The sequence below is a fragment of the Bos grunniens genome, chromosome 14 (genome assembly GCF_055505025.1).
Source record: "Bos grunniens cultivar Pamir isolate PY7600 chromosome 14, Bosgru_T2T1.0, whole genome shotgun sequence".
NCBI lineage: Eukaryota > Metazoa > Chordata > Mammalia > Artiodactyla > Bovidae > Bos > Bos grunniens.
In genome coordinates this window covers 55,273,029-55,296,867 of record NC_141178.1, presented here as the reverse complement: position 1 = coordinate 55,296,867, position 23,839 = coordinate 55,273,029, and the positions used below count along the sequence as shown (strand labels likewise).

General features: G+C 39.4%; 1 protein-coding gene across 10 annotated transcripts in view; it reads right to left on the bottom strand.

The window, feature by feature from the left end:
• The window catches only part of ASPH (aspartate beta-hydroxylase), a 204,228-nt gene that overhangs the window by 113,834 nt on the left and 66,555 nt on the right, over positions 1-23,839 (bottom strand). For 4 of the 10 annotated variants that reach the window (XM_086336865.1, XM_086336867.1, XM_086336866.1 and 1 more), the window contains 8 exons: positions 20,950-21,069; positions 18,083-18,115; positions 16,784-16,840; positions 16,240-16,293; positions 15,756-15,788; positions 12,308-12,346; positions 11,742-11,777; positions 10,430-10,474 (listed from right to left, as the gene is read on the bottom strand). In XM_086336865.1, the coding sequence (XP_086192991.1) occupies positions 10,430-10,474; positions 11,742-11,777; positions 12,308-12,346; positions 15,756-15,788; positions 16,240-16,293; positions 16,784-16,840; positions 18,083-18,115; positions 20,950-21,069 (417 nt within the window). Of the gene's footprint in view, positions 1-10,429; positions 10,475-11,741; positions 11,778-12,307; positions 12,347-15,755; positions 15,789-16,239; positions 16,294-16,783; positions 16,841-18,082; positions 18,116-20,949; positions 21,070-21,170; positions 21,261-23,839 lie in introns of all 10 variants that reach the window. The other 6 variants (XM_086336861.1, XM_086336863.1, XM_086336864.1 and 3 more) reach the window with 2 other exon arrangements.

Genomic DNA, 23,839 nt, shown 5'->3' with positions numbered 1-23,839 from the left:
CATTTAACTCTGAAAAGTAGTTTTAATTCCATAGATAAGAAAAATGGCTTAGAGAGGCTACGGAATATTGCCAAGAGTTGCAGAACAGTTAAGAACTATTCAGAAGGCCACACTCTACAATAGCACACTTTGCATATTCCAATAGTGGGTGGTCCATACTCTACGCTTAGTCCAACCCAGAAAATGACAGAAGTACAAGCTTACCAGTAACTCAGATTTAAGTCTTAATACACAGCCCCAAAGAAACATAAACTACATGTTTTCTAATGGTGCTAACTCTTTCAACATTATTTTATTAAAGAAAACCTTACTAAAGAGAACAGTATCTTCATCTTTTAAAAACTGTCATACAACCATTAAGAAAAAATCATTTTTGTATATTCAATTATTTTGAACCCTATCATTCCAGCTACTGTGCTAATTTGCCTACCGGCCAATTCTTGTGGGCACAGCTAGTCTCCACCCAGGTCTGTGTGTCCTGAGCTCCTAGTCACACTGGCATCTATTCTCCCTGCTCCAAGACCCAGCCATGGGGCTCTGCCTCTCCCTGACCAGGTCCTGTCTAAGTCACAAGGCCCCTGTCCTCTCTCCACTAGCACTTCCCCAGTCAGATCCTATCACGACATCACCTGGATTCTTACTCCTCCGTTACCTGACTGCCCTCTCTCTGCTTGCTCTTGGTCGCCCCCTAATTGTTTCCACCTTCCACTAGGTGCCCACCTGTACACTCTGGACTCTAGGCTGTGAATGACCTTGACTGGCAGGCCTTGCAGCCTCTCTGACCCTCAGTCTCTTCATCTGTAAGCACAGTAATAACACCCAGGTGCCTGGAGCCCCGACTCCCTAACTCAGCACTTAGCATCGCCAGTGCAGCAAAACGGGCCTGCTTAACCATAAAGGATTTTTCTGTTTCTTCTGAGGGCCTTGGAGGAAAAAACAACACTTTCTAAAATCCCAGAAGCTTCGTCCCTTTGTGTCTCATTCTCCTTGACTGCCCAGAGAATGAAGATCAGAAGAGAATCTTCGGTACCTTTTGCTACCCTTCCAGTCACTCAAACTCCTAGGTTCTCTCAAACAGGCTGAAGGCTAATCCTCACCAAGTGATAGTCACGGAGGACCAGAGTGTGCAGGTGAATGAGTGACCTCGCCAGGGACTTATCAGAACTTCTAGGTGCAGGACAAAAACCAACACAGCATGATGCAGGGACTATTTCATCCGAATTCTGCCCCTCAGATTGTAGCATCGTAGTGAATATTAAACGAAATAAACACTACCTACTAGAAATAAGTAAAGAAAGAGGTTGAATGTACTCCTTCGTGATTTTAGTCACCAAAAGTGCTAGAATACCCTGAAATATTAGAAAGTATAAAATGAACTGATGTTGTTATGGGACAAAACAAAAAAATATATACTCTAAAATAATGACAATACAGAGAAGAATTCTTCTGTATTTTATTGCACTCAAATAACATTAAACAGAAGATGTTTACATTATTTCTAGAAAATCCATTGATGTTTCCCAGCTTGGCATATATTTGTAAAGACAAGGCTCATCCATCAAGATATTTGGAATTAGAAAGTATCTGAATAATGACCACAGCATAATGAATTCTCAGTGTTCAGAGTTCTAGAGATGATTATATACAAAAATCCAGCGAAATTTATCTTATGCATTTATCAGTTCTATGTCACTCCTGTTTCTCTAAAAAAATATGGCTTTATTAAAAAGTAGTGTTCTATAATTTACAATACGAAGTAAGAGCTTTATTAGATTTTTGAGTAGCAACTCTGTATTACCCAGATCACAGCTTCAGAAAATTATTGCTCTTTTACTATGTATTACTTTGGGCTTCACTAACACTACGGTTCAGCATACCTTATTACACTATAGTGACCTCTAATGATAAAAATATAAAATTTCTTTGATTTTAACCCTAAAAGCAGGAAAAAAAAAATCGCTTTATCTTAAAACAATGTGAACGTGATCAAGAGCTCCCCTGACATGTAAATAAAACCACATCTTAGGTTTTTTTTTTTAAATAGCTCATGGTCCTTTCAAAATGAGAATGTAGCTACCTCTTTTTCCTAACAAATGAGCATTTTCATCACAGCAGCCATTTCTGAGCCACACACTAGCCACATTAAAAACAGAAGAAAGTCTCCAGCGTGGAAAGGAAAAGCCTCAAAAGCTGTGAAAGCACAGAGAACTTCTGGTTTCTGAGCACTTTTCACAAACCCTGCTTCATTCAGCCAGAGGCAATGTCTCCTTGATACACAGAGCAGGAATCAGTGTTGTACATGTTACTTTACCAGCAAAAGGAAGAACAACTTTTACATGAGGCACCACTAACTGTTATTTTCTAAGATTTAAACAAATACCAAGAGGATTACAGCTATTCTACAATCACCCCAATGTGCTGAAAAGCGTTTTTGCATGATATAACAGGCTGTTCCTTTCCTCTACATTCTAACAAGTATTTTAATGTCCCCCCTTTTTTTCTGAAAAATAAATTACCCACGATAATTTAAACTTTTTTTGAAATATTAAATTTTTTCTAATTAACAAGCTAAAAGCTGCAGGAATCTCAAATGTTGAGTTTTACCCTGAATACTCGAATATAGCAATTTTTTTAATAAAGGTATCAGTGCAGATATATACAACTCAAATCTTCACAGCTAATGATGATCCCATCAGTGTTTTTCAGAGCCCTAAGACAAGGCACTCTTAGTGGCTTTAATTCATGTTTCATGCAGTGTACACAAGTCAGCTGACATAGTGTTAATTACTGATAAGATATATTAAAATCCTGCCATGACAAGTACTGCTATCTCATCAATGGTTATTAATTACTGTCTGAAAAACACATATATGCAGGTAAGACTAAAAGCTGCATCACAAAAGGGAAAAGAAAAATCCAGTGGACCCACTAAGGCTATCAGAAAAGGACATGCAGGAATGTAACAATACGTGTGATTTTTGTTTCTTAAAAAAAAAAAAAAAGAAAAACACTAAAATGCCAGTGGACTATGGTTCATTCAAAACATCTTTAGTGTTCATTCCCAAAGATCTTGGTCTGCTCAGAAATTACTTCACAAGATCTATCCCAGCCATCTTTTGGAGCGTATGGTTAAGCTGGTCCTCTTGTGGTAGGTAGTAGGGGCAGTCTTTCTGAAGCTTTAAGTATCTGCAAAAATAAGGGGAAATCTAAATTAAAGGACCAACTAGACACAGATTGCGAAACTGCTTCATTTTTACTCTACTTATAAAAAACCACCAATGGAAAGTAAATGTTCTATTTTCGTTTGTATTGTTGTTTTTAATGGCAACTGGGTAAAAATGACTCACTACTTAGAGTAGTTCTTGGGAGGGTTACTTGCAAAGCTGATAAAAACCTGAGGTTCTTTCAAGCATCTGAGAATTACAGTTGAATTTAAGAATGTCAGTCTTTTGAGAAATACATTCAATTTCTTTCTCCCATTAATGTTTTCACTGTATTAAAAAGAAATGCAACAGAGGGGGAAAAATCTAGTATTGTATTTGAAACACGAATATAGGGAGGATTTTTCAAGGAGCAACAAGATACTGTAAGCTGTAGTTAAAATGCATTACTTATAATCTTATATCAATTTTTCATGTTATGGATGATATAAATGGTTGATAAAAATGTATATACTATTTTAAAAGAAGTAAAATTCATTCCTACTTTCAACAAACATTTTCTTATTCCAAACTTTAGTATCAAATTTATTTTACTATTATAGCTACGTTATGTTATGATCTATGTTACAATTAAAGTTAGAAAGGAGATTGTGCACATGAAGACCCAACCAAATTTTGATGTGATTTCTAAAACTGTATTATAGGCCTTCCTTCTCTCCCTCCTTCCTTCCCTATCTATTTATCTACATATGTGCATGTATGTATAACCAGAAATTTTTACATAAGCAGAATTATTTGGTGCTAATGAGAAGCAACCGGAAATTATAGGTATACTTTTATATATCCAAAAGAAATGAATCTTTCCACCAAAAGACATGTATAATGTGTAAGAATGTTCATGGCAAATTTCTTCATAATAGACCAAAACTAGAAACATTCACTACAGCCATCAATGTAGGATAGAATTTTTAAATGGAATACATTTACAGTCAATAATAATAATAAGACCAATGACTCTTCATAGCAATGTGGATGAAACAGCTATGATGGTGAGCAATGGAAAGCAGTCACCAAAAAAGTGTATATATATTTGCATGTGTTGACTTGTGGTTCTGTTTAATCAAATTCAAAGGCAGACAAATCCATCTATGATGACAAAATCAGAACAGTAGTCATCTTTGGTGGGGTCATTACTGAGGGCAGAAGAGGGAAAGATTTTCCAGGGGCTGGAAGAACTCTGTGTTGTGGGTGTAAGAATATATGACATGTACAAGTTCATCAAACTATATCATCAACAGGTGAGTACTTCCCTGTGTATAAATTACACCGCACCAGAAAGAGTTTAAAAAAGAGTTCTCTTAGAGTTTAAACATTAGCTGGACTGTGAGGAATATGCATTTCTATAACCTGTGCAATCAAAAATCCTGGAGACTATGGGAACTTGTTTAAAGTACATGAGCACTGATAAAAAGGCAAATAAACTAAAAGCTTAATCACGATTTTGAAAGACTCAAATCTATGCCCCAAAGTATCTGAATCAGGTTTCCCCCCAGAAGTAGTAGTTGCCCCAGCTGCAAACCCAGCACCTCCAGAGGCCAGTCGTCTCTGCACCTCTCCATTCCTCCCACCTTCCTTATCTCCACTAAAGTTCCATCATTCATCCATTCAAGCCAGAAGCAAAGGAATCAAGCTAGACTTTTCCCGTTAACCAGCCCGTCTCCCACCAATCACCTGCACCCCCAAGGTCCTTGAATCCATCCTGCTCTGCACCTCTGCCACGATTCCCAGATCCCACCACTTGTGCTTAGATGAACATATCTGTCCCCTGACTGGTCTCCACCTCCTTGTGGGACTGCTCTGTTCAAATATGGATCGGATCATGCAACGCCTAAGCTTGAAGTTTTTCAGCAACTTTCTTGCATTTTTAGTGAAAGTTGCTCAGTCATGTCCGACTCTTTGCAACCCCACGGACTGTAGCCCGCCAGGCTCCTCTATCCATGGACTTCTCCAGGCAAGAATACTGGAGTGGGTAGTCATTCCCTTCTCCAGGGGATCTTCCCCACCCAGGGATTGAACTCGGGTCTCCTGTATTGCAGGCAGATTCTTTACTGTCTGAGCCACCAGGGAAGCCCTAAGCCCACATTCAAATTCTTAAACATCATTTATGGGACACTCTGAGAAATGCTGCCTGCCTGTCCACTGTGTCTTCTTAGCCGGTACATGGCACACCGACTTGGTCCTTGTGTCTCAAGCACTTGTGCCCTCTCCCCTCCACATGCTGGCTCCTTCACTTTGGGCAGCTCCTCCAGGCTCAGCTCCAGCATGACCTCCTGCTCTGCTCCCCTGGCCCCCACAGTTGGGTTGGTTCCCCCTCCTCTGGGTGCTGGCCTGGGTATCACTCTGAGAGGTTAATGCTATATTGGCTGCTGTCCTCAGCAGCACATCCACAGGTCTGTGAATCGATACCAGACAGAGATTGCATTCTTCACTGTGTGTCTGGGGCAGAGCTGTAGCATGCATGCAGGTGTGTGTGCTTCAGTCATGTCCGACTCTTTTGTGACCCTATGGACTGTAGCCTGCCAGACTCCGCTGTCCATGGGGATTCTCCAGGCAAGAATACTGGAGTGGGTTGCCGTGCCCTCCTCCAGGGGATCTTCCCAACCAGGAGATTGAACCTAAGTCTTCTGTGTCTCAGGTAGATGGATTCTTTACCCACTGAGTCACCTGGAAGGCCTGAGCCTGTACCATAGGAGCTATTTAATATATATTTCTTGAATAAATGAAAGATCAAATCACTAACAATAATATGCATATTAGGTTCTTATTACCATAAGCTAAGACCTTTAGAGCTGCCAGCCTAAAGCTGGTTGTGGGTCTTATTGATCCAATTAGAAAATGCTTGATGACAAGGTGGGCATGAGTGACAGCTCTGGACAGAGGCAACAGTGAAATCAGCCCCCCTGAGAGAATATTCAAATGTGGATGAGTTACAAATGTCATCTCCATCTTCAGAGAGAAAAGAGCAGCAGATTCAGCCAGAAACATTGATGTTCACACATCTTCATTTCAGATAGCACAATTATCATCACAAAACGTAAGATAAACATTTTTCCCGGCATTGTTGTTGTTCAGTTATGCAGCTGTGTCTGACTCATTGTGGCCCCATGGACTGCAGCACGCCAGGCTTCCCTGTCCTTCACCATCTCCCAGAATTTGCTCAAACTCATGTCCATTGAGTCAGTGATGCCAACCAACCATCTCATCCTGTTGCCCCCTTCACCTTCTGCCCTCCATCTTTTCCAGCATCATGGTCTTTTCCATGGCATGACAGAAAAATTGTTAAAGGAACAAATTAGTCAAATGGTCTTAAAGTATTGTAAGGCAGGGAGTATTATGCTGGTGAACTTCCTAACTGATTTGTTCTTAAGTCATTCAATTTGTGCTATGTATAGTTTTTTTTTAATATTTTTTTCTTTATGTGGATCATTTTAAAAGTCTTTATTGAATTCTGTTACAATATTGTTTTTGTTTTATATTCTTGTTTTTTGGCTCTGATGTATGTGAGATCTTAGCTCCCCAACCAGGTATCAAACCCACACCCTCTGCATTGGAAGGTGAAGTCTTAAGCACTGGACCACCATGGAAGCCCCCACGCTATGTATAGTTATGCATTCAGATTGCTAGAAATAGGCTGTGTGACATCAAGTAAAAATATGACTTTGAGGACAAGGTGAAAACCCACTAAGGGAGCACAGGTTCCAAAATCAATTTTTTTTTAATGTGATATTAAAAATGACTGACTTCTAACATGAGCATGATCAATTTTTCAGATTGACTTTTTACTTCCTTTCCAAAAGGATGCCAGCAAAGCACTTATGGATTTATCAATATAAACAAAAGACGGAAAAATTTAAGCTATTGGACAGCTTACTTTTCCACAATGAATCATAATTAATCTTCAACATTTCTGAGTCTTAAGTGAAAGGCTAATGCATACTAAGACAAACATGCCTACTGCTAAGTCGCGTCAGTCGTGTCCGACTCTGTGTAACCCCACAGATGGCAGCCCACCAGGCTCCCCCGTTCCTGGGATTGGATTTTCCAGGCAAGAACACTGGAGTGGGTTGCCATTTCTTTCTCCAATGCATGAAAGTGAAAAGTGAAAGTGAAGTCGCTCAGTCGTGTCTGACTCTTTGCAACCCCATGGACTGCAGCCTACCAGGCTCCTCCATCCATGGGATTTTCCAGGCAAGAGTACTGGAGTGGGGTGCCAGTGCCTTCTCTGAAAGATGCCTAACGACACACTATCTCTATCACATCAAACCAGCTCTCATAACTCATCTGTTCTTGGGTCTTCATTTCTATGAAATCCTCTAGAGCACAGAAGCTGAGAGTGTGAACTCTTGGAGCCAGAACACAAGAATCAAACTCAGTTCTAGCATTTATCAACTCTGTGATTTCAGGCAGGTTCCTCTGCCTTGCTATGCCTCAGTTTTCTCATCTGTAAAATGCAGATATGAGCATTTCACCTCTGGGGCCACTGACAATACTAAGGGAGTTAATTCATGTGTGTGTCAAGAAGTGCATGACACACATGATGCTTAACCAAAGTCAGCACTCTCTATCCCCTGGGGGGAAGCCAGATACAATAGTAAATCAAGACAATTCCTGCCCCATGGGATTATTATGTCCCATCAATATTGTTTTGAAATTTAATTTGCTATTCTAGGACTGCGTAACCTAGTCTTAGAAAGATCAGAGAAAGCATAGTAATCATCAATTGGATTCTGAGGGCCAGGAAAAAGTGAACTGATATCCAGCATTGTGCAGAGAGCCTCAATCTGAGTTTTCCACGGATTAAAAATTTTTAAAGATTAAAAGGTAGTAAGGTAACAGGCCCCACAACAATTGTTGCTACAGTTTCTGCATCACATATGTCATTCAACACTACTGCAAAAGCAGTCACCTTACTGTACAAAACAGCAACTAATTCATGAATATTATTCCTTCATAAGATTGAATAATTAAATGATGCAACATAAAGTAAGACTAAGAAAATATCAGGAAATAAGCAAACCCAGTACAATCATTACAAGTAACTACTGCTAACTCTCCGCCTCACATCCTCCTTGGTAAAGGACAAACTTATAGCGTGCAGTGCATCACTCAAATTTTTATGACACCAAATGACAAGTGACAACTTCTGGAGCAGGTCTGTCAGAATTCAGCTTCTCTTGATGCACCTCAAATATCAACCTAAAGTGAAAGAAAGTGAAAGTGAAAGTCGCTCAGTCGTGTCCGACTCTTTGCGACCCCATGGGCTATTCAGTCCATGGAATTCTCCAGGCTAGAATACTGGAGTGGGTAGCCTTTCCCTTTCTCAAAGGGACCTTTCCAACCCAGGGATTGAACCCAGGTCTCCTGCATTGCAGGCAGATTTTTTTACCGGCTGAGCCACCAGGGAAGCCCCAATATCAACCTAATTAATTAGTAAATAGTAACAGCCACAGCCACCATTCACTGGGATCTCATTCTATCCTCAGAAAGGATGCATATGAATCAAATCTTCATTTTCATTTGCTTCAGCTGTTAAATATCTCATCAAAAAAAACAGCACCTTATTCCAGCCCCCAGTCCCTTCACCCCTACAACCACTCCTTAGTATTTTATAATTATGTTCCAAGGAAATTTGGGGGCTCATTTATAAAACACCAAAACAGAAGCACAGAGCTTTTAGGTCAGAAAATAATATTATATTTCATACCTTCATTAAAGTCAGGTCGATATTAAAAAAATATCAACTGTAACTAGGAAGAAGTGCTGTAGACACTCGTTATTTTTAGGAAAACTTATAAAACAACTTTCTTTAAAGGAATGCAGAGTAAGCAAAATGCAAATTCAGTAACCTGCTCTGCATTCTCAGGTGAGAAACAAGGCACACTGATGTACTGCTCAGCAATACAGACGAAGCTACTGCTCGGCAATACAGAGGAAGCTACTGCTCGGCAATACAGAGGAAGCCACTGCTCGGCAATACAGAGGAAGCTACAAACGCAGGACAGAGACACCAACTGTCCTGACTCCGCATCTTTCCTAAACACAAAATATACGCATATGCCCAGAGGTTATCATGTCAAAAGTCAGTTTCTCCATGGATTTTGTTTCTCATTCACGTTATGATGCCAACAACGCAGTTCCTTCAGGAGTCATACATACTATAAATGTACAACGTACAACAACTATCAAAACTTAGAACTACCCAACCATTAAATAAGTAAATATGAGCGGTGGTATAACTAAAAATAGTCCTTGATTAGAAAAGGCTTTTTCCCCTTGAAATTGAGTATTTCGACCAATTTTGGCAGGCACAATTATTTCTACCAAAATCAATACTCCTAGTGCACATCATCGCTACAAAATTCACATGAAGCATAAAATGAAAAATATGAGTAAAAATTGAACCAATAAATAAAACAGAAACAAAAAAAAAAGGAAATAAAACACAGGAACAAGAGGAAATACATTTGAGAAAGAGATGTTGACGAATCCTCACTTAATAAAATATTTTTTCCCACTTAGAGAATAAGAGGTTTATATGTTAATTTCTGATTAAAGGAATAGTTAATGTCTTCTCTAAAAGGCATTTGAAAGCATAGGCTTTGATTGAAATGCTGTCCCTGTTCTTTAAACTCGATGATGATGAGAGGGATGTGTTGGGGAAGGGAGGGAAAAGCAGAGTGATGGATGTAACACAGTGGGCTGGTAGGAAGGACTCCAGGGCACTCACTCACAAGTCCCAGATAGTCTGGACCATGTGGGGTGCAAGGATGCTTTTAGGGAAGATGGGCAGTGCGGGTCAGTGGGGAGGACCAATGTCACCAATATATGTACTGTTCAATTTTCATCTGAAGGCAAGTCTGACTCCACATCCTCCATCAGATAGCCTGTCAATCAAAACAAGGGAAAAACCCCACAACCTAACTTCTACTACTATCACCATCTATGATAGCAAAAATCATACAGTGTTTTGATCATGAACACTCCTCAAATTCTAGCTCAACCAATAAGTACTAGACTCTGTCTGATGCGTATTCCCCATTACTTTGGCTCAACTGACCTAAACACACAAAATTTTCCTTTTAAATTTAGGATAGGTATAATTAATCCTCTTCTCTCAGGAATTCTACTCTCCATAGAATTTTCTTCATACAGCATCTTTTAAATTAAACAAAAAAGAAAAAGGAAATACTTGTAACGAAACGCCATACCTGGTGGTACTTCTTGCTGTTCCTCTGCAGGGGGCATGTGCGGTTCTGAAATTATAAATAAATAATAAAATAAATAAAAAAACACTCCATTACAGATTGCTGTCCAGCGTTTCAAGACTACAGATCTTTAAGTTGGCATGATTATTTTTACAGACTGTTTGGGGGTTTGATTGCAATTTATCATAAAGCATTAGGTTTTTGCACCAACACAATAAAGAAAAATGAGCTACAACTTTGTAAAAGTTTGTATATTTCTCAACTTTCCTGAACCACAGGCTTTAGAACATTATCTGCCTAACTGACTAACCTCAAAACTTACTGTCTGGCAAAGGAGATATGAACCAAAGCCCAAGTTTTCACCACAATTTTGCACCAGACTTGATAGGAAAGCTGTTGAAAGATATTTAAAGCATCTTGTTTCTTGTTAACAATACAAAAAATTAAATTCAAATAGAATCTTTAAAATGTATCACTATCCTTAATAAGCTCGTTTTTGAAAAATAATACTCAAGGTAACTTATTCTAAAACTAGCCAAGAATATGGATATGAATTATAACATCCAGCCTTTTTTTGTAGACATCAACCCACTTACAACTAAAGAAACTGTAAGCCTCACGACCCAATGGTATAATGATATATTTATCTGATTGGCTCTATAAAATTACATCACATGTTAGTATCTTCATCCCTAACAACACAGTGGGTGGGCAGGAAGTACCTTAACTGAGACACTATCAAGAAATAAAATTGTTATCTTTCCTTTTGTTCAAGATTTTGTGTAACAGGCTTTGGTCGAAAAGAGAATATTTTATTAGCGTTTTCTAAAACTCAAAATATTTATGCAGCTATTTTAATCATTTTTCTTCTTGCATTAATTTGCTTCTACTTGTGAGAATGCTCAAAACAGTTGGAAATATTTTAGATAAAAGGAAAAAGAAGCCTCATACATATTTTCTCCAACTGAAAGGACATAACTTTCAACCCACTTCAGCCCATGGATAACTCGTTCTCATGACACCACCTCCTCCTACTTAGAGCAGCCCTCCTCACCCTAATATGATACTTTGTACTATACAATCCTGATTTCATCTCCATCACTGCCTTTCTCATAATCTTTACTTTATCATCTCATTGGTCACTAGAGTGCCAGCCCCCAGTGAAAACAGAATTCTAACTCTCTTATTCACTCTCATCCTCCGAGCCCCTGAGCAATGTCAAGACAGCAAATAGTAAGTGTGTGATAAATGCTTGTTGAAGAAATGAATATAACTTTTTATAAAAAGTAAACAGATTTCTACTAAATTAACTTACCTTCTAAAATTGTGTTTGAATTATCTACAGCATGATCTAAAAAAAAAAAAAAATTAAAGCACATCTTACATTAAGCACATCTTACCTACTTTCACAAGTTCTTTAATATATTCGTTTGGAGACCTAAATTTGACTCTTTTTAGATTGGGGTTTCTTATAGAGAGATTCATTAGAATATCAACTTTAATTTCTAAATTATAGTCAAAGAATACATCAATAGGCTGGGATGTCTTTAGTGGTTCAGTGTCTAAGGCTCTGCGCTCCCAACACAGAGGGGCCCAGGGTTCAATCCCTGGTCAGGGAACTAGATCCCACATGCCGCAACTAAGACCTGGTGCAGTCAAAACATAAATAAATATTTAAAAGTCAATTGATTTTAAAAATAGGTTGGCATTATCTCTGCGGACATAAACCTTGCACCATAAACAGGATAAATATATCAACATGATCCAATTCCTTAGTGACTTAAGAATGTCTTGTATTTCTGACTACATCTTTGTTCCACAAGTTATACTCGTTTTCACAAATTCAAGGGGAGCTGACTTGCAGGAAGCTCAATACCTTACCTGAACTTTCTGTCCCTTCATTTTGCAATGGCTCGTACACTACAAAATACATAGAAAAAATACTCCTGTAGCCCAGTATCTCATTAGAACACAAGAGCAGCCATACAGTTCAAAGTCTAGTTTATTCTTGAACCCCTGTGACTTCATTACTAGTAAATGGCAGTTTACAGAGTACAGTGGGGAAGAGTTTGGTTCTGGGGCGAAACAGGCCTAGATTCAAATTGCAGAGTAGCCTCTTCTAGCCAGAGGAACAATTATATATGCTTCCTTCTTGCCAAATGGGGAAAATTAAAGTTCCTCCCCAATCACTTGTTAACAGGGTCCCATACTTTGTTTACCCCTGGGTGGTGCTGAATTTCTCTTTTATCCTTTGTGACTGTAGTGGAGGTTCTGAGTTACCCACAGCTCTGTCTGCTCTACACTCTGGATCCCAGACCTGGCAGATTCTCTACTTCGCAGAGTAAGCGATGCTCAGATGTTCCACCTGGGGCAAACGGCCCTGCCTCCAACCCGAGATGAGGGTTCAGCGGGCAGGTCTTAATCCACTACCTTAACCACAGCCCAGGGCTCACCTCTCTCTGCTCCACTGCTTAGGCTCTTGTCTCTGCCACCATCTCCCCTCGTGTCCGCTAGTCCATAGCTTCCCTAGTCAGCCTGATTCCTGCTTTTCCCATCTTCCAAAATGCCTCAAATGTCCTCGTACCCTAAGAGCAAACTGTGTTATAGTCCTAGCACAGTTACAAATGTTTTCCCCTTGATCATTTAATAAAGAAAAATATCAAGCATTTACTATCTTTTAGATATTATTCCCAGTGCCTGGGTAGAGTGAAGGACAGTTTTTAATAAATGCTTTTCTATCCTGCTGGTGGAAGACAAAGACACAGTGAATACTTGCTCCCTCTGTCACCCTGAACTGTGTCCCATTTTAATATGCTCTTCTATCAACTGAAAAACAAACAAGCCTTTTCTTTTTGTTGCTGGTGTCATTTTTATTTTATTAGTTTGCTCATTTTGTATGTTTTTCTTTTTTATTGAAGTATAGTTGATTTACAATAGCTCAGTTGGATAGCAAAGTCATTCAGTTATACATATATATGTGTGTTTGTGAGTGTATATATATTTTACATATATATATATATATATTTTTTATTCTCTTCCATTAAGATTGTCCTTGTCCTCTCTCTCCTCCATTTCACAATCTAATTTCTTCAGAGTCATTTGCACATGCTGTCTTCTCACTTCCTCTCCTCAACCCACTCCAGTCTGTCTTCCAGTGCTGACCACATCCCTGAAAAGACTCCTCTAAGACTACCCACGAGCCCTCATTTAACCCAGTGGACACTTCCTGCCTTTATTGAATCAGATCTCCTGGCAACTCCTTCCCTAACAAATGCTCTCATCCTTGGACTCCAGGGCAACCATCCTCTCCTTTGATTCTCTCCTTTCTCATCGATCTTCATCATTTCACCTTTTTCTTAGCAGGCATTAAAGGTTGCCTTTCATCAGAGTGCAGACACAGCGACTCCTCTCATCTAGCTCTCTCCCCTCTCTTAAACTACTTCAGTCTTTGGATTCAATCATGATGCATATTCCGAAGATTCTCAGACTCAGTCGGGAATAGACTTCTCTTCTATGATCCAAATACCATCCATCGGCTAATCTGATATCTCCCCTTGGATGGCTCAGTAGGCACTACCCACATAGGCAGACTGCTCATGACCTTTTGGCCCCAAGCCCGTTTTCCAGTCCATCTGTCTTACAAAAAAGCACTCCATCCACCAGGCACATGAGCACAAAAGTGGTCATATTTATACCTTGTTAACATTTTAAATTATATTTATTACAATATTCTGCCTATGAATATATCTTTACTTTCACAACATCTAACTTCGCATTTATCTAATTTTATACTTCTTTTAAATTTGATTTTAGAATTCTCTATATCTAGTCTGCAACTTGCATTTGGAACATGTTCTTACGAGCATATTTGGAAAAACACAATAATGACTGGCAGAAATTAGAACACTATCTCAAATCCTACCTCTGCGTGCAATTTTTAAATTCCAAATTCCTCTTTTCTCCTTTAAATTCAAAATCAAAAAGAAAACCTAAATGCATTCATAGTGGCCAAGTTATTTAATTTATTAAAAAAAAATATTAGTCCCTAGTAGGATTCTTCTGATGGCATCCTTCACATCCCATTAGGACCTGTGGATGGTGATCTTGGTAGGCTCAAATCTTAAAATCACATGTTTAATAAATTAGCATACTAGATCTACACATAGCTCTTCTAATTTTCTTCACTTGAAATTCACCAGCTAACATAAGACCACAAGTTTTTTTTGAAAGTAGAGACTTCATATTATTCATATTTGAGTGTCAAGCCCTAAAATCATCCAGCACACGGGAAGTCCTCCACGTCCGACTCAAGACCTACACATCTCTTCATCCTTCTTGTTTCACAGAAAGTTATTCTCAAATGGCTTCTTTCCTTCTATGGAGTCATCTTTGAGGATATTGAAATAAGAAGGATCCACTGTTGGCTCTATCATTTCTTAGTCAAATGAACATATGCAAAATTACTTACATTCTCTGAACCTTACTTCTTTCATCTGGGGAGTAGTGAAAACATAACCTACTTCAGGAAGTTTAATGAAAACAGCATGGGAAGTGCTGGGGCAACAAGAGCAGCTGCAATTGCCTAAATCAGAATCTGATGCCAGAACTATTTTCTCTATGCCGCTTTAAGTCCAGAATGGAGTTCTTCCATACCTTTCTCCATGGACAGCAGTCATCTTTATTTAATGAAATTAATTTGCAGAAGCAACTAGAGTAGTTAAACTCTGACTAAAGTAGTCTTCACTTCTCTGAGAGCTCAGTTAGTAAACAATCCTCCTGCAATGCAGGAGACTCTGGTTCAATTCCTGGGTCAGAAAGATCCTCTGGAGAAGGGATAGGCTACCCACTCCAGTATTCTTGGGCTCAGCTGGTAAAGAACCATCTGCAATGCAGGAGACTTGGGTTCGATCTCTGGGCTGGGAAGATCCCCTGGAGAAGGGAAAGGCTACCCACTCCAGTATTCTTATGTAGAGAATTCATGGGTACAGTCCACGTGGTTGCAAAGAGTTGGACACGACTGAGCAACTTTCACTTCACTTCAAAGTAGTCTTCAAGCACAGGACTTATATTTAATTTAAAAACAGCCACAACTATAAAGCAATGAGATTAAATTTTCCTGAAAAATTTGTAACTGCTTCCTAAAGCAATGGCAGAATCACTGGAATGGATAAACCATCTCCCGAAGTAAACTCTGAAAACTACCCATTGATTGGCTCCTTTAAGTTATGGTATTTGTAGCTAAAAGTATCACTCTCCATACTTTACAGTCTAACTCTGAGTAGATTTTAAAAACAAGTAGGTAGCTTAATGTTAAAAAGCATTTTCAAACCTTGTTCATCATAGTCTCGGTAGGTGACATCATCTGCAAAAAAGAGAATAAAACCAAAATAAGTATTACTTGAGTCATTACTTTTTAGTCATTTTAGTGAAAAAGCACAACTAAATCTCCAATACAGATTTCTGTTCCTTTAAACATTTAATGACCGTACAATCAGTGAGAAAGGCCTCTGCCCAAAAACAATGATAGGAAAGGACAGATAAATTATTTTCATAAAAATTTCTCAAATTGGCATAAAGCAAGACATGCAGAAGAAACATTAGGAATTAATATCTTGTTTTATTATGAGGTGGGGGTAGATGAGATGAAATATGAAAGCCTGAAAGTCTTTTTGAACAATCTATGCAAAAAATCCTGTATTAGGCGTTAAAATTATCTTTGACCCATGAAAAGAAAAATCATCATGTTAACAGAGCATTGCAACCATAGAGCCGGAAGTAAGGTTTAAAATCTAATGAAAACATTCATCAGGTACCTGTTTCTTGGTATGTTCTTTCAGCATCATCTACTACTAATGGTTCACTGGAATCTAGAAAGAAAAAACATACACCTTTGCCAAACATGAAAAAACATGCACATTGCTAGACACTACTCTAAACTATTTACAAATTAACTCTAATTCTAACAATTGTGTAAGATAGATATTATTATCATTATTTAATAAAATTTAAGCTGAATAATAGGCCATAATTTCCTCTCAAGTCACAAGGATAGGAAGGAGCAGAATAGAATTTTCACCAAATCTGGCTCCACTATATCACATTGCCTCATTCATTCCCAAACATTCTTGCCAGTATTCTATTAATATTTACAAAATCCCAACAGTGATCTGAAAAAATCTCCTTTTTTCCCATTTCTCCATGTAATATTAAACTATATTCAGATATTTGTATAATACCTGGGCAGCCAAAAATGACTCAAGTATTATAAAGAGATCTCTATTTGAATCAGAGTGAATCATTAACCCTGGGTGGAAACAACCTTGGTCACTGCCTGAAACAGAAACATACATTACAGACCTGGATTTTCCTGCTCATACATCATGTCTTCCATATCTTGACTGTAGGCTGGCGAAGCTATAAATCAGGAAACAATTAGGAAATGACAAATATGTTTCAGAAAAGGATTATGCTTGATATTTAAAACAGGAAAAGCACAATTTCTAGTGGAGACAGAAATCAAATCGAAATGATGCTCAAACTTCATTCATTCATGAAACAAACAGGTACTAACTTGTGCTAAATGCCAAATACAAAGATGAATAAGAAAGTTTCCATCATCAATGTAACTGAACCACAAAATCATGGAGCTATATTCTCATGTAATGAAAATTCAATGACATTCACAGAACAAAAAATGAGGCAGAGACACAGAGGAGTGCAGATGAACCCTCCTCCCAGGCACACAGCAGGCACCGGCACAAGAGAGCCTGAGTGAGGACCCACATTCCTAGCCCCTCACTTGGACTCAGCACCTGAGCACCCCCCGACTACACCACAATTCTCATGTTTATAGACACCTATTGTTGAAACGACATACGTCCTAAATGCCAGCCAACAATATGACGTAGTCCCACAGAAAGAGGGGTCTATTCCAACCCTGGGAGAAAAACTGGCCGACACAGGCTTACTGGAAGACGGTACGTTCGTCTCCAGTGTGGCCATACTTTCTGGGGACACATGATATGAGACAAGACAAAACTCTGACTGTTCTGACTCAGGAATTTAGGACTACAAAACATGTAATTTTACAGCATCTTTTTTTCCAATTATCTTCTTAAAAATTTTTTTTTCTATTTATTTTTATTGAGGTATAGTAGGTTTATAATGTTGTGTTAATTTCTGCTATACAGCAAAGTGATTCAGTATGCATATATATATAAATATATATTCTTGTTTATATATTTCCCACTATGGTTTATCACAGGGTATTAAATATAGTCCCGTGAGCTATACAGCAGGACCTGTTGTTCATCTATTCTATACACAGCAGCTCATATCTGCTAATCCCAAACTCCCACAGTACCTTTTGACTTAATAATTCCACTCCTGGGAATTTATCTTCAGGAAGTAGACTTCAAAAGCACAAAATTATATTCATATATACATGTATCTATATGTAGATATGTACATATATCTATATATATGTGTACATACAAATATATATAATTGTGGTATAACGTATTACATAATAATAATCATTTATTATGTATTATGTGATATTTGATATAAAGTATGATAGTTAATACATAATAATTTTATCTCTCTTTTATAGGAAAACATTAATTAAAACAGAATAGTACCAAATTAAAATCTTACCTGTCTCTTCTATATGGTAGCTATCTTCAGTTTCTGAAAATAATAACATTAAATAAAGATTACTACCTTAATAAATAGTACATTTATGTATTTTATATGTACATTCTGGATGAATGTTTATCATTGATTTTATTTTGAAAGCAAATAGGTACTAAAACAAACCATGAAAATATCAATAAACATCTGCTAAATATCTTTCACCAGAACTACATTTAGAAATGCCTCACATATTTTTCTTAGAGGATCCACTTAACAACCCCACAAACATGACAAACACTGTAACTTGAGCTAAAAAGGGAGGGTGATTTAGTCAGAGTAAAGACGGGCTTCCCACGTGGTGAGCGTGGTAAAGAATCTGCCTGCCAATGCAGGAGATGCAAGAGATGGAGGGTTCAATCTCTGGATCAGGAAGATCCTCTGAAATAGGAAATGGCAATCCACTCCAGTATTCTTGCCTGGAAAATTCCATGGACAGAGGAGCCTGGTGGACTATAGTCCATGGGGCCATAAAGAGTTGGACACGACTGTTCTCACAACACAGTGACAAAGGCTGTGTCCACATCTCAACCCCCTTGGCCAATCTATTTTCTAGACATGTCCTGCCATTTTCAGAAGCAAAAGTACAGTCTCTATATGGAAACACAAAGGCAGAACCAAGGGACTATAGATGTTTGGGGAGCTGAAAGGTCAATGTGTCGATACTTTCATCTACATACCTCTGATGGCCAAGTGCTGCCACTCACATGACCTCTGTTAATTTAACAGCTATATGGACATAAGTATTTGTAATTTCTGAAGACTCATAACAAGCAACTTTTACGTTCAAACTGAATCTATGTCCCAATTAAAAATTAGGTCAGAAAATAAAGTTTCTTCAATTTATAAATTTTTTACAAGTGTTTCTGCCCACTCTTGATCTATACCTCCTAACCTCAAAAATATCAAATTCCTTATGTTTCTGATTATTTGAGTGTCTTGATTCAAACTTGTTGTATAAGCATCATCTAGAATATCAACTGTCAATCTTACTTAGTTATTCTGGCCAAAGATGGGAAGGAGCAAGACATTCCTGGGAAATGATGAAATCATTTCATCAGCATTCCTACTCAGAAATGTTTTCCCATAGAAATCATGATATTTATGATATCAGAAGGTCTGAAGCTCAAAAGCTAGTCTGTAAATGTGTATTTTCAATGCACAACACAAGTGAGATCATACACATGTTGAAAAGCATTTTGAACTTAAATTTTCCTCCCAAATTATGCATCTGATACAATTCTGTAGGTTGGTATGGAAACCAAATCATCACTTACGGTGTTATTTCTGTGGAAAAGTGTATTATCTGCTCAACAACAGGCATGAACACAAGCTTTTGGAAATACATTTATTCATAAATTAGGAGCTGTTTGCTTCTCAAGTAAGTTCCCCAATATGTTAAACATTGTGAGAAGTAGATCTATTTAATTCCTCGTAAGGTTTATGCTTTAAAATAGTCCCTGCAACCATTTACCAACAGCATTGTCTGGAGGCTACCTATTCACTCAGTTCTTGTATGGCCTGGACAAGTCCCATGAGCTCTACTCTCTAGCTGTGCTGCACGGGCTTCCCATTGCAGTGGCTTCTCCGGTTGCAGAGCACAGGCTCTAGGGCACATGGGCTTCTGCAGTTGCAGCTCTCGGGCTCCAGAGCGCAGGCTTCAGTAATTGTGGCCCATGAGCTTAGGTGCTCTGGAGCATGTGGGATCTTCCCAATCCAGGGATTGAACCTGTGTCTCCAGCATTGGCAGGTGGATTCTTAACCACTGAACCACCAGAAAGTCCCTCTTGCATCACTCTTTAGAGATAAAACATCTCTCTTAAAAAACAATGTTTCCTTCATACTCATTTTAAGTATAATATGATATACAATTTGAATATTTTCAAATAACAAAAACCAGAGTACAAACATGTGGCTTAAAATCATTTAAGAATTCATTAATGTCTCAAAGGACTACTTTAAGAAGAGTACAGAGAACAGACTCCAAAAGAACAAAGCATGTGGACTTAATTTAGCAGGGTTCTAAATGACCATGGCAGCCTCATATTAAAACAGAACAGAGCAATAAGTATATGAATGAAAAGTTTTCCATACGTCAGTAGTGAATAGCTACCATTCTAACTGGCCTAATGCAAACAGTACAAAGTAAATGACTCAAATGATACTTACATAGCTAGCATTTAATTTAAAATATTGATACATGCAAACCAATCAACACGAAGTTTGGTCCATATGTAGACTACATGGGGCCTGCCTCCTGATTTTCCAAATAAAATTTTACTGGAACACAGACACACTTACTCAACTGGGCATTGTCCAGGGCTGCTTCTGCCCCATGGCAACAGAACTGAGAAGTTGCGATAGAGGTTTTACGGTCTGCAAAGCCTAAAATAATGACCAGGTGGCCATTTACGAAAAAGAAAGGTTTGCCAATGCCTAGGTTACAAATTGCATTCTACCCACTGTAGTCACAGAGTTCATTTTAGATCAAGACCTTTGGTAGATTATTAAGGTCAGTATTTCATCAGTTGCTTGAGTATCTTATAACAAATGGTATTCCAGGATGGAGAGTCCAGTAATTGTACTGAAGGATTTCATTTATATCCTATAAAAAATGCATAAATTCTCAGAATTCCTACTGTGCTTTGAATTAAAAAACTGGGACATCTATTTATTTTAGGGAAAAGACTCATTTTATTGGTTTTTAGCTTCAAGTGAAAGAAAAAAAACTTTAGATAAAAGTTAAATATTGGTTTTAAAAAACTTCAACAATCCTAATTACCAATGACTCATTGTGCTTTATTCAGAAACCAAACACAAAAGTGTTCTACCTTCATGAACGGCTCCAGTTCCCATGGGTTCGAATCTGTCATCTGCATCACTTCCTACAAAGACACGGTCGTCGGGTTGCAGCTCTTCTGCTGGTCCTGGTTCTTGGTGCAGGTTCTCTCCTTGAACAACAATAATGAACAAAGTGACACAGGTCTACGCCAAGGGCCCCTGGCAGCAGCCAACACAAACACCAACGGCCCGTCTGCAAGGCTGCACGTACCCGCTGCAGCTGCTGGGCACACCCTGCCCCTCCTCCGGGCCACTGCACACGCCAAAGCTCTGTCCTCTCTCTGGCCAAAGGCTAGTTCACCTGAGGGGGCAACAGGTCTTCTTTCACTAGAACACCAAGGATGGGACCTCACTTATTTTAGTGGCTCTGTCTGCCCAGCACCTGGGGCTATGATTAGCCATGAGAAGTTCTCAATCCATATTTCCTAAGTGAATAAATACATTCAGAATTCTTACTACATTTGCCTCTTCAATGATCAGTAGATCAAAGATCACCTTGTGATCTTCCACTGAGAACTGACATAAAATTCCACGTAACAGTTTTAGACAACTCTATGTAAATGTTCTACTGCAAAGAACAGCCGACCACCAGCTAAACCACATGTGAGGTCATCAGCATTAGGTCAGATGCATTACTCTTTGCTTCTAAAGGTTTCTGTGTTTAGCCTTTAAGTTATGTCAAGATGCTCATTTTCTGTTGTGAGACTGGCATGATATACGTAACCATTTCTCTTGCCTTGTGTAGATACTGGACATGCTGTGTGACTCCACTGCAGCGTGGGTTCGCTGGTCACTGTGGTCTGAGACATCCTCCCAGTAGTAACTTGACATGGCCTCATGCAGAGGATTTCCCACATATATCATTCTAACCAGAGAACTCAAGTGAGCCCGACGACGGTGTGCAGTGCAGTACCACTCTAGGAATCAGACCATCTAGGTCCACCTGTACCGGCTGTGCGTGACCCTGGGCCAGTTACTTAACTGCTTTGGGCCTAAGATTTCTCTTCTGAAAAAAAGGAATAAGAGTACCTACTCATAGCATTGTTATGAGGACTGAAGGGCTTAGAAAAATGCCTGCTGCTACTGCTAAGTCACTTCAGTCGTGTCCGACTCTGTGCGACCCCATAGACGGCAGCCCATCAGGCCTCCCCGCCCCTGGAATTCTCTAGGCAAGAACACTGGAGTGGGTTGCCATTTCCTTCTCCAATGCATGAAAGTGAAAAGTGAAAGTGAAGTTGCTCAGTCGTGTCCGACTCTTCGCAACCCCATGGACTGCAGCCTACCAGGCTCCTCTGTCCATGGGATTTTCTAGGCAAAAGTACTGGAGTGGGGTGCCATTGCCTTCTCCGAGAAAAATGCCTGGCCCATAATAAATAAGGGCTTCCCCTGGTAGCTCAGTTGGTAAAGAATCTGCCTACAAACCAGGAGACCCCAGTTCAATTCCTGGGTTGGGAAGATCCACTGGAGAAGGGATAGGCTACCCACTCCAGTACTCTTGGGCTTCCTTGGTGGCTCGGCTGGTAAAGACCTGCCTGCAATGCAGGAGACCTGGGTTCAATCCCTGGGTTGGGAAGATCCCCTGGAGAAGGGAAAGGCTACTCTCTCCAGTATTCTGGCCTGGAGAATTCCATGGACTATATAAAAAGAGTCTGACATGACTGAACAACTTTCACTTTCACTATAATAAGTACATTTTATTGTTGCTGTGCAGCTGCTGTTAATATTTACCATCATCGTCACCACAGTGGTAACAATGATACAATTCCACTGCTACTGAACTTTCCTCCCGAAGTGCAGCACGGTGTTCTTGGTCACTTTACTCGATGAGTTCCTAGTCACTTTAGGCACCTGGTGCGGCCCAGTGCTGCAAGCGGGCCGTTAGGCCCTTTTACGTTGACGCTGCTTGTTTTCGGTCTTCTCATCACAGCCTCCCATCTTGTTTCTCACTTCAGATCTTCTGCTTCTCAGCACACCGATCAATTTTTCCTGTCACTAACTGTATGACTCTTTTTTTCTTCTAGTCATGTTCCTTATTTATTTATTCAGTGTAATTTCACAGGGTTTACGTGGGCAGAGCTGAGCTCTCTCGCCCATCTATTCAACAGAAGCGCCTGTTTTCAGCAGAAACACCACACACCGTCTGAGTGTCTCCATGACCCAGGGACAGCCCGCCATGAGGAAAACTGTCTCCTGAAAGCTCACGAGACCTCATCAGAGGCATGGCCAGTGCCCTCTGCAACTGCCGCCCCAACACTATGAGGGAGCAATTATCCAACTTTGAAGGGTGAAGGGCTTGAGGAACTGTGTTAAAGCCACACAGCTAATAAAAGTAACTGCAGGACCAGAACGCGACGGTGAAACATAGAAGGATGGGGACAGAGAGTCTACGTTAGAGACAGCGTCAAGGAGGCAAGCGTGACCTGATAAGACGTGAAGACTGGAACACACACACAAACATACTAACAGAAGACAGAACAAGTCAAAGGTCCTAGGGCAGAGACAGGCCTGGCGATTACAGAGAAAAGAGAGGCCAACTAGGCTCGAGAAAAGTGATCAAGGGGAGAGAGATCAGCCCACAGTAGGCCTGGCCACATCAAACATTGGGTGCAGAGGAGCAAAGATTGAAGCAAAGACCCAAGGGGATGGAAGAGGGGATGGTGGTACTGACACTGCAGAAGTCAGAATACATTTTGGAGGCAAAGCTGAAGGGATTTGCTGATGGATGATGCATGAGAGGGGAAGAGGAGAAAGAAATCAAGGAAAACCCCCAGAATTTTAGCTTCGGCAACTGAATGGATAAAGAGACCACTAACTAGAATGTAAAACATTTATGTAAAATATAAAACTGGAATAAAACATTTTTTTTTCGGTGGAGCTGTG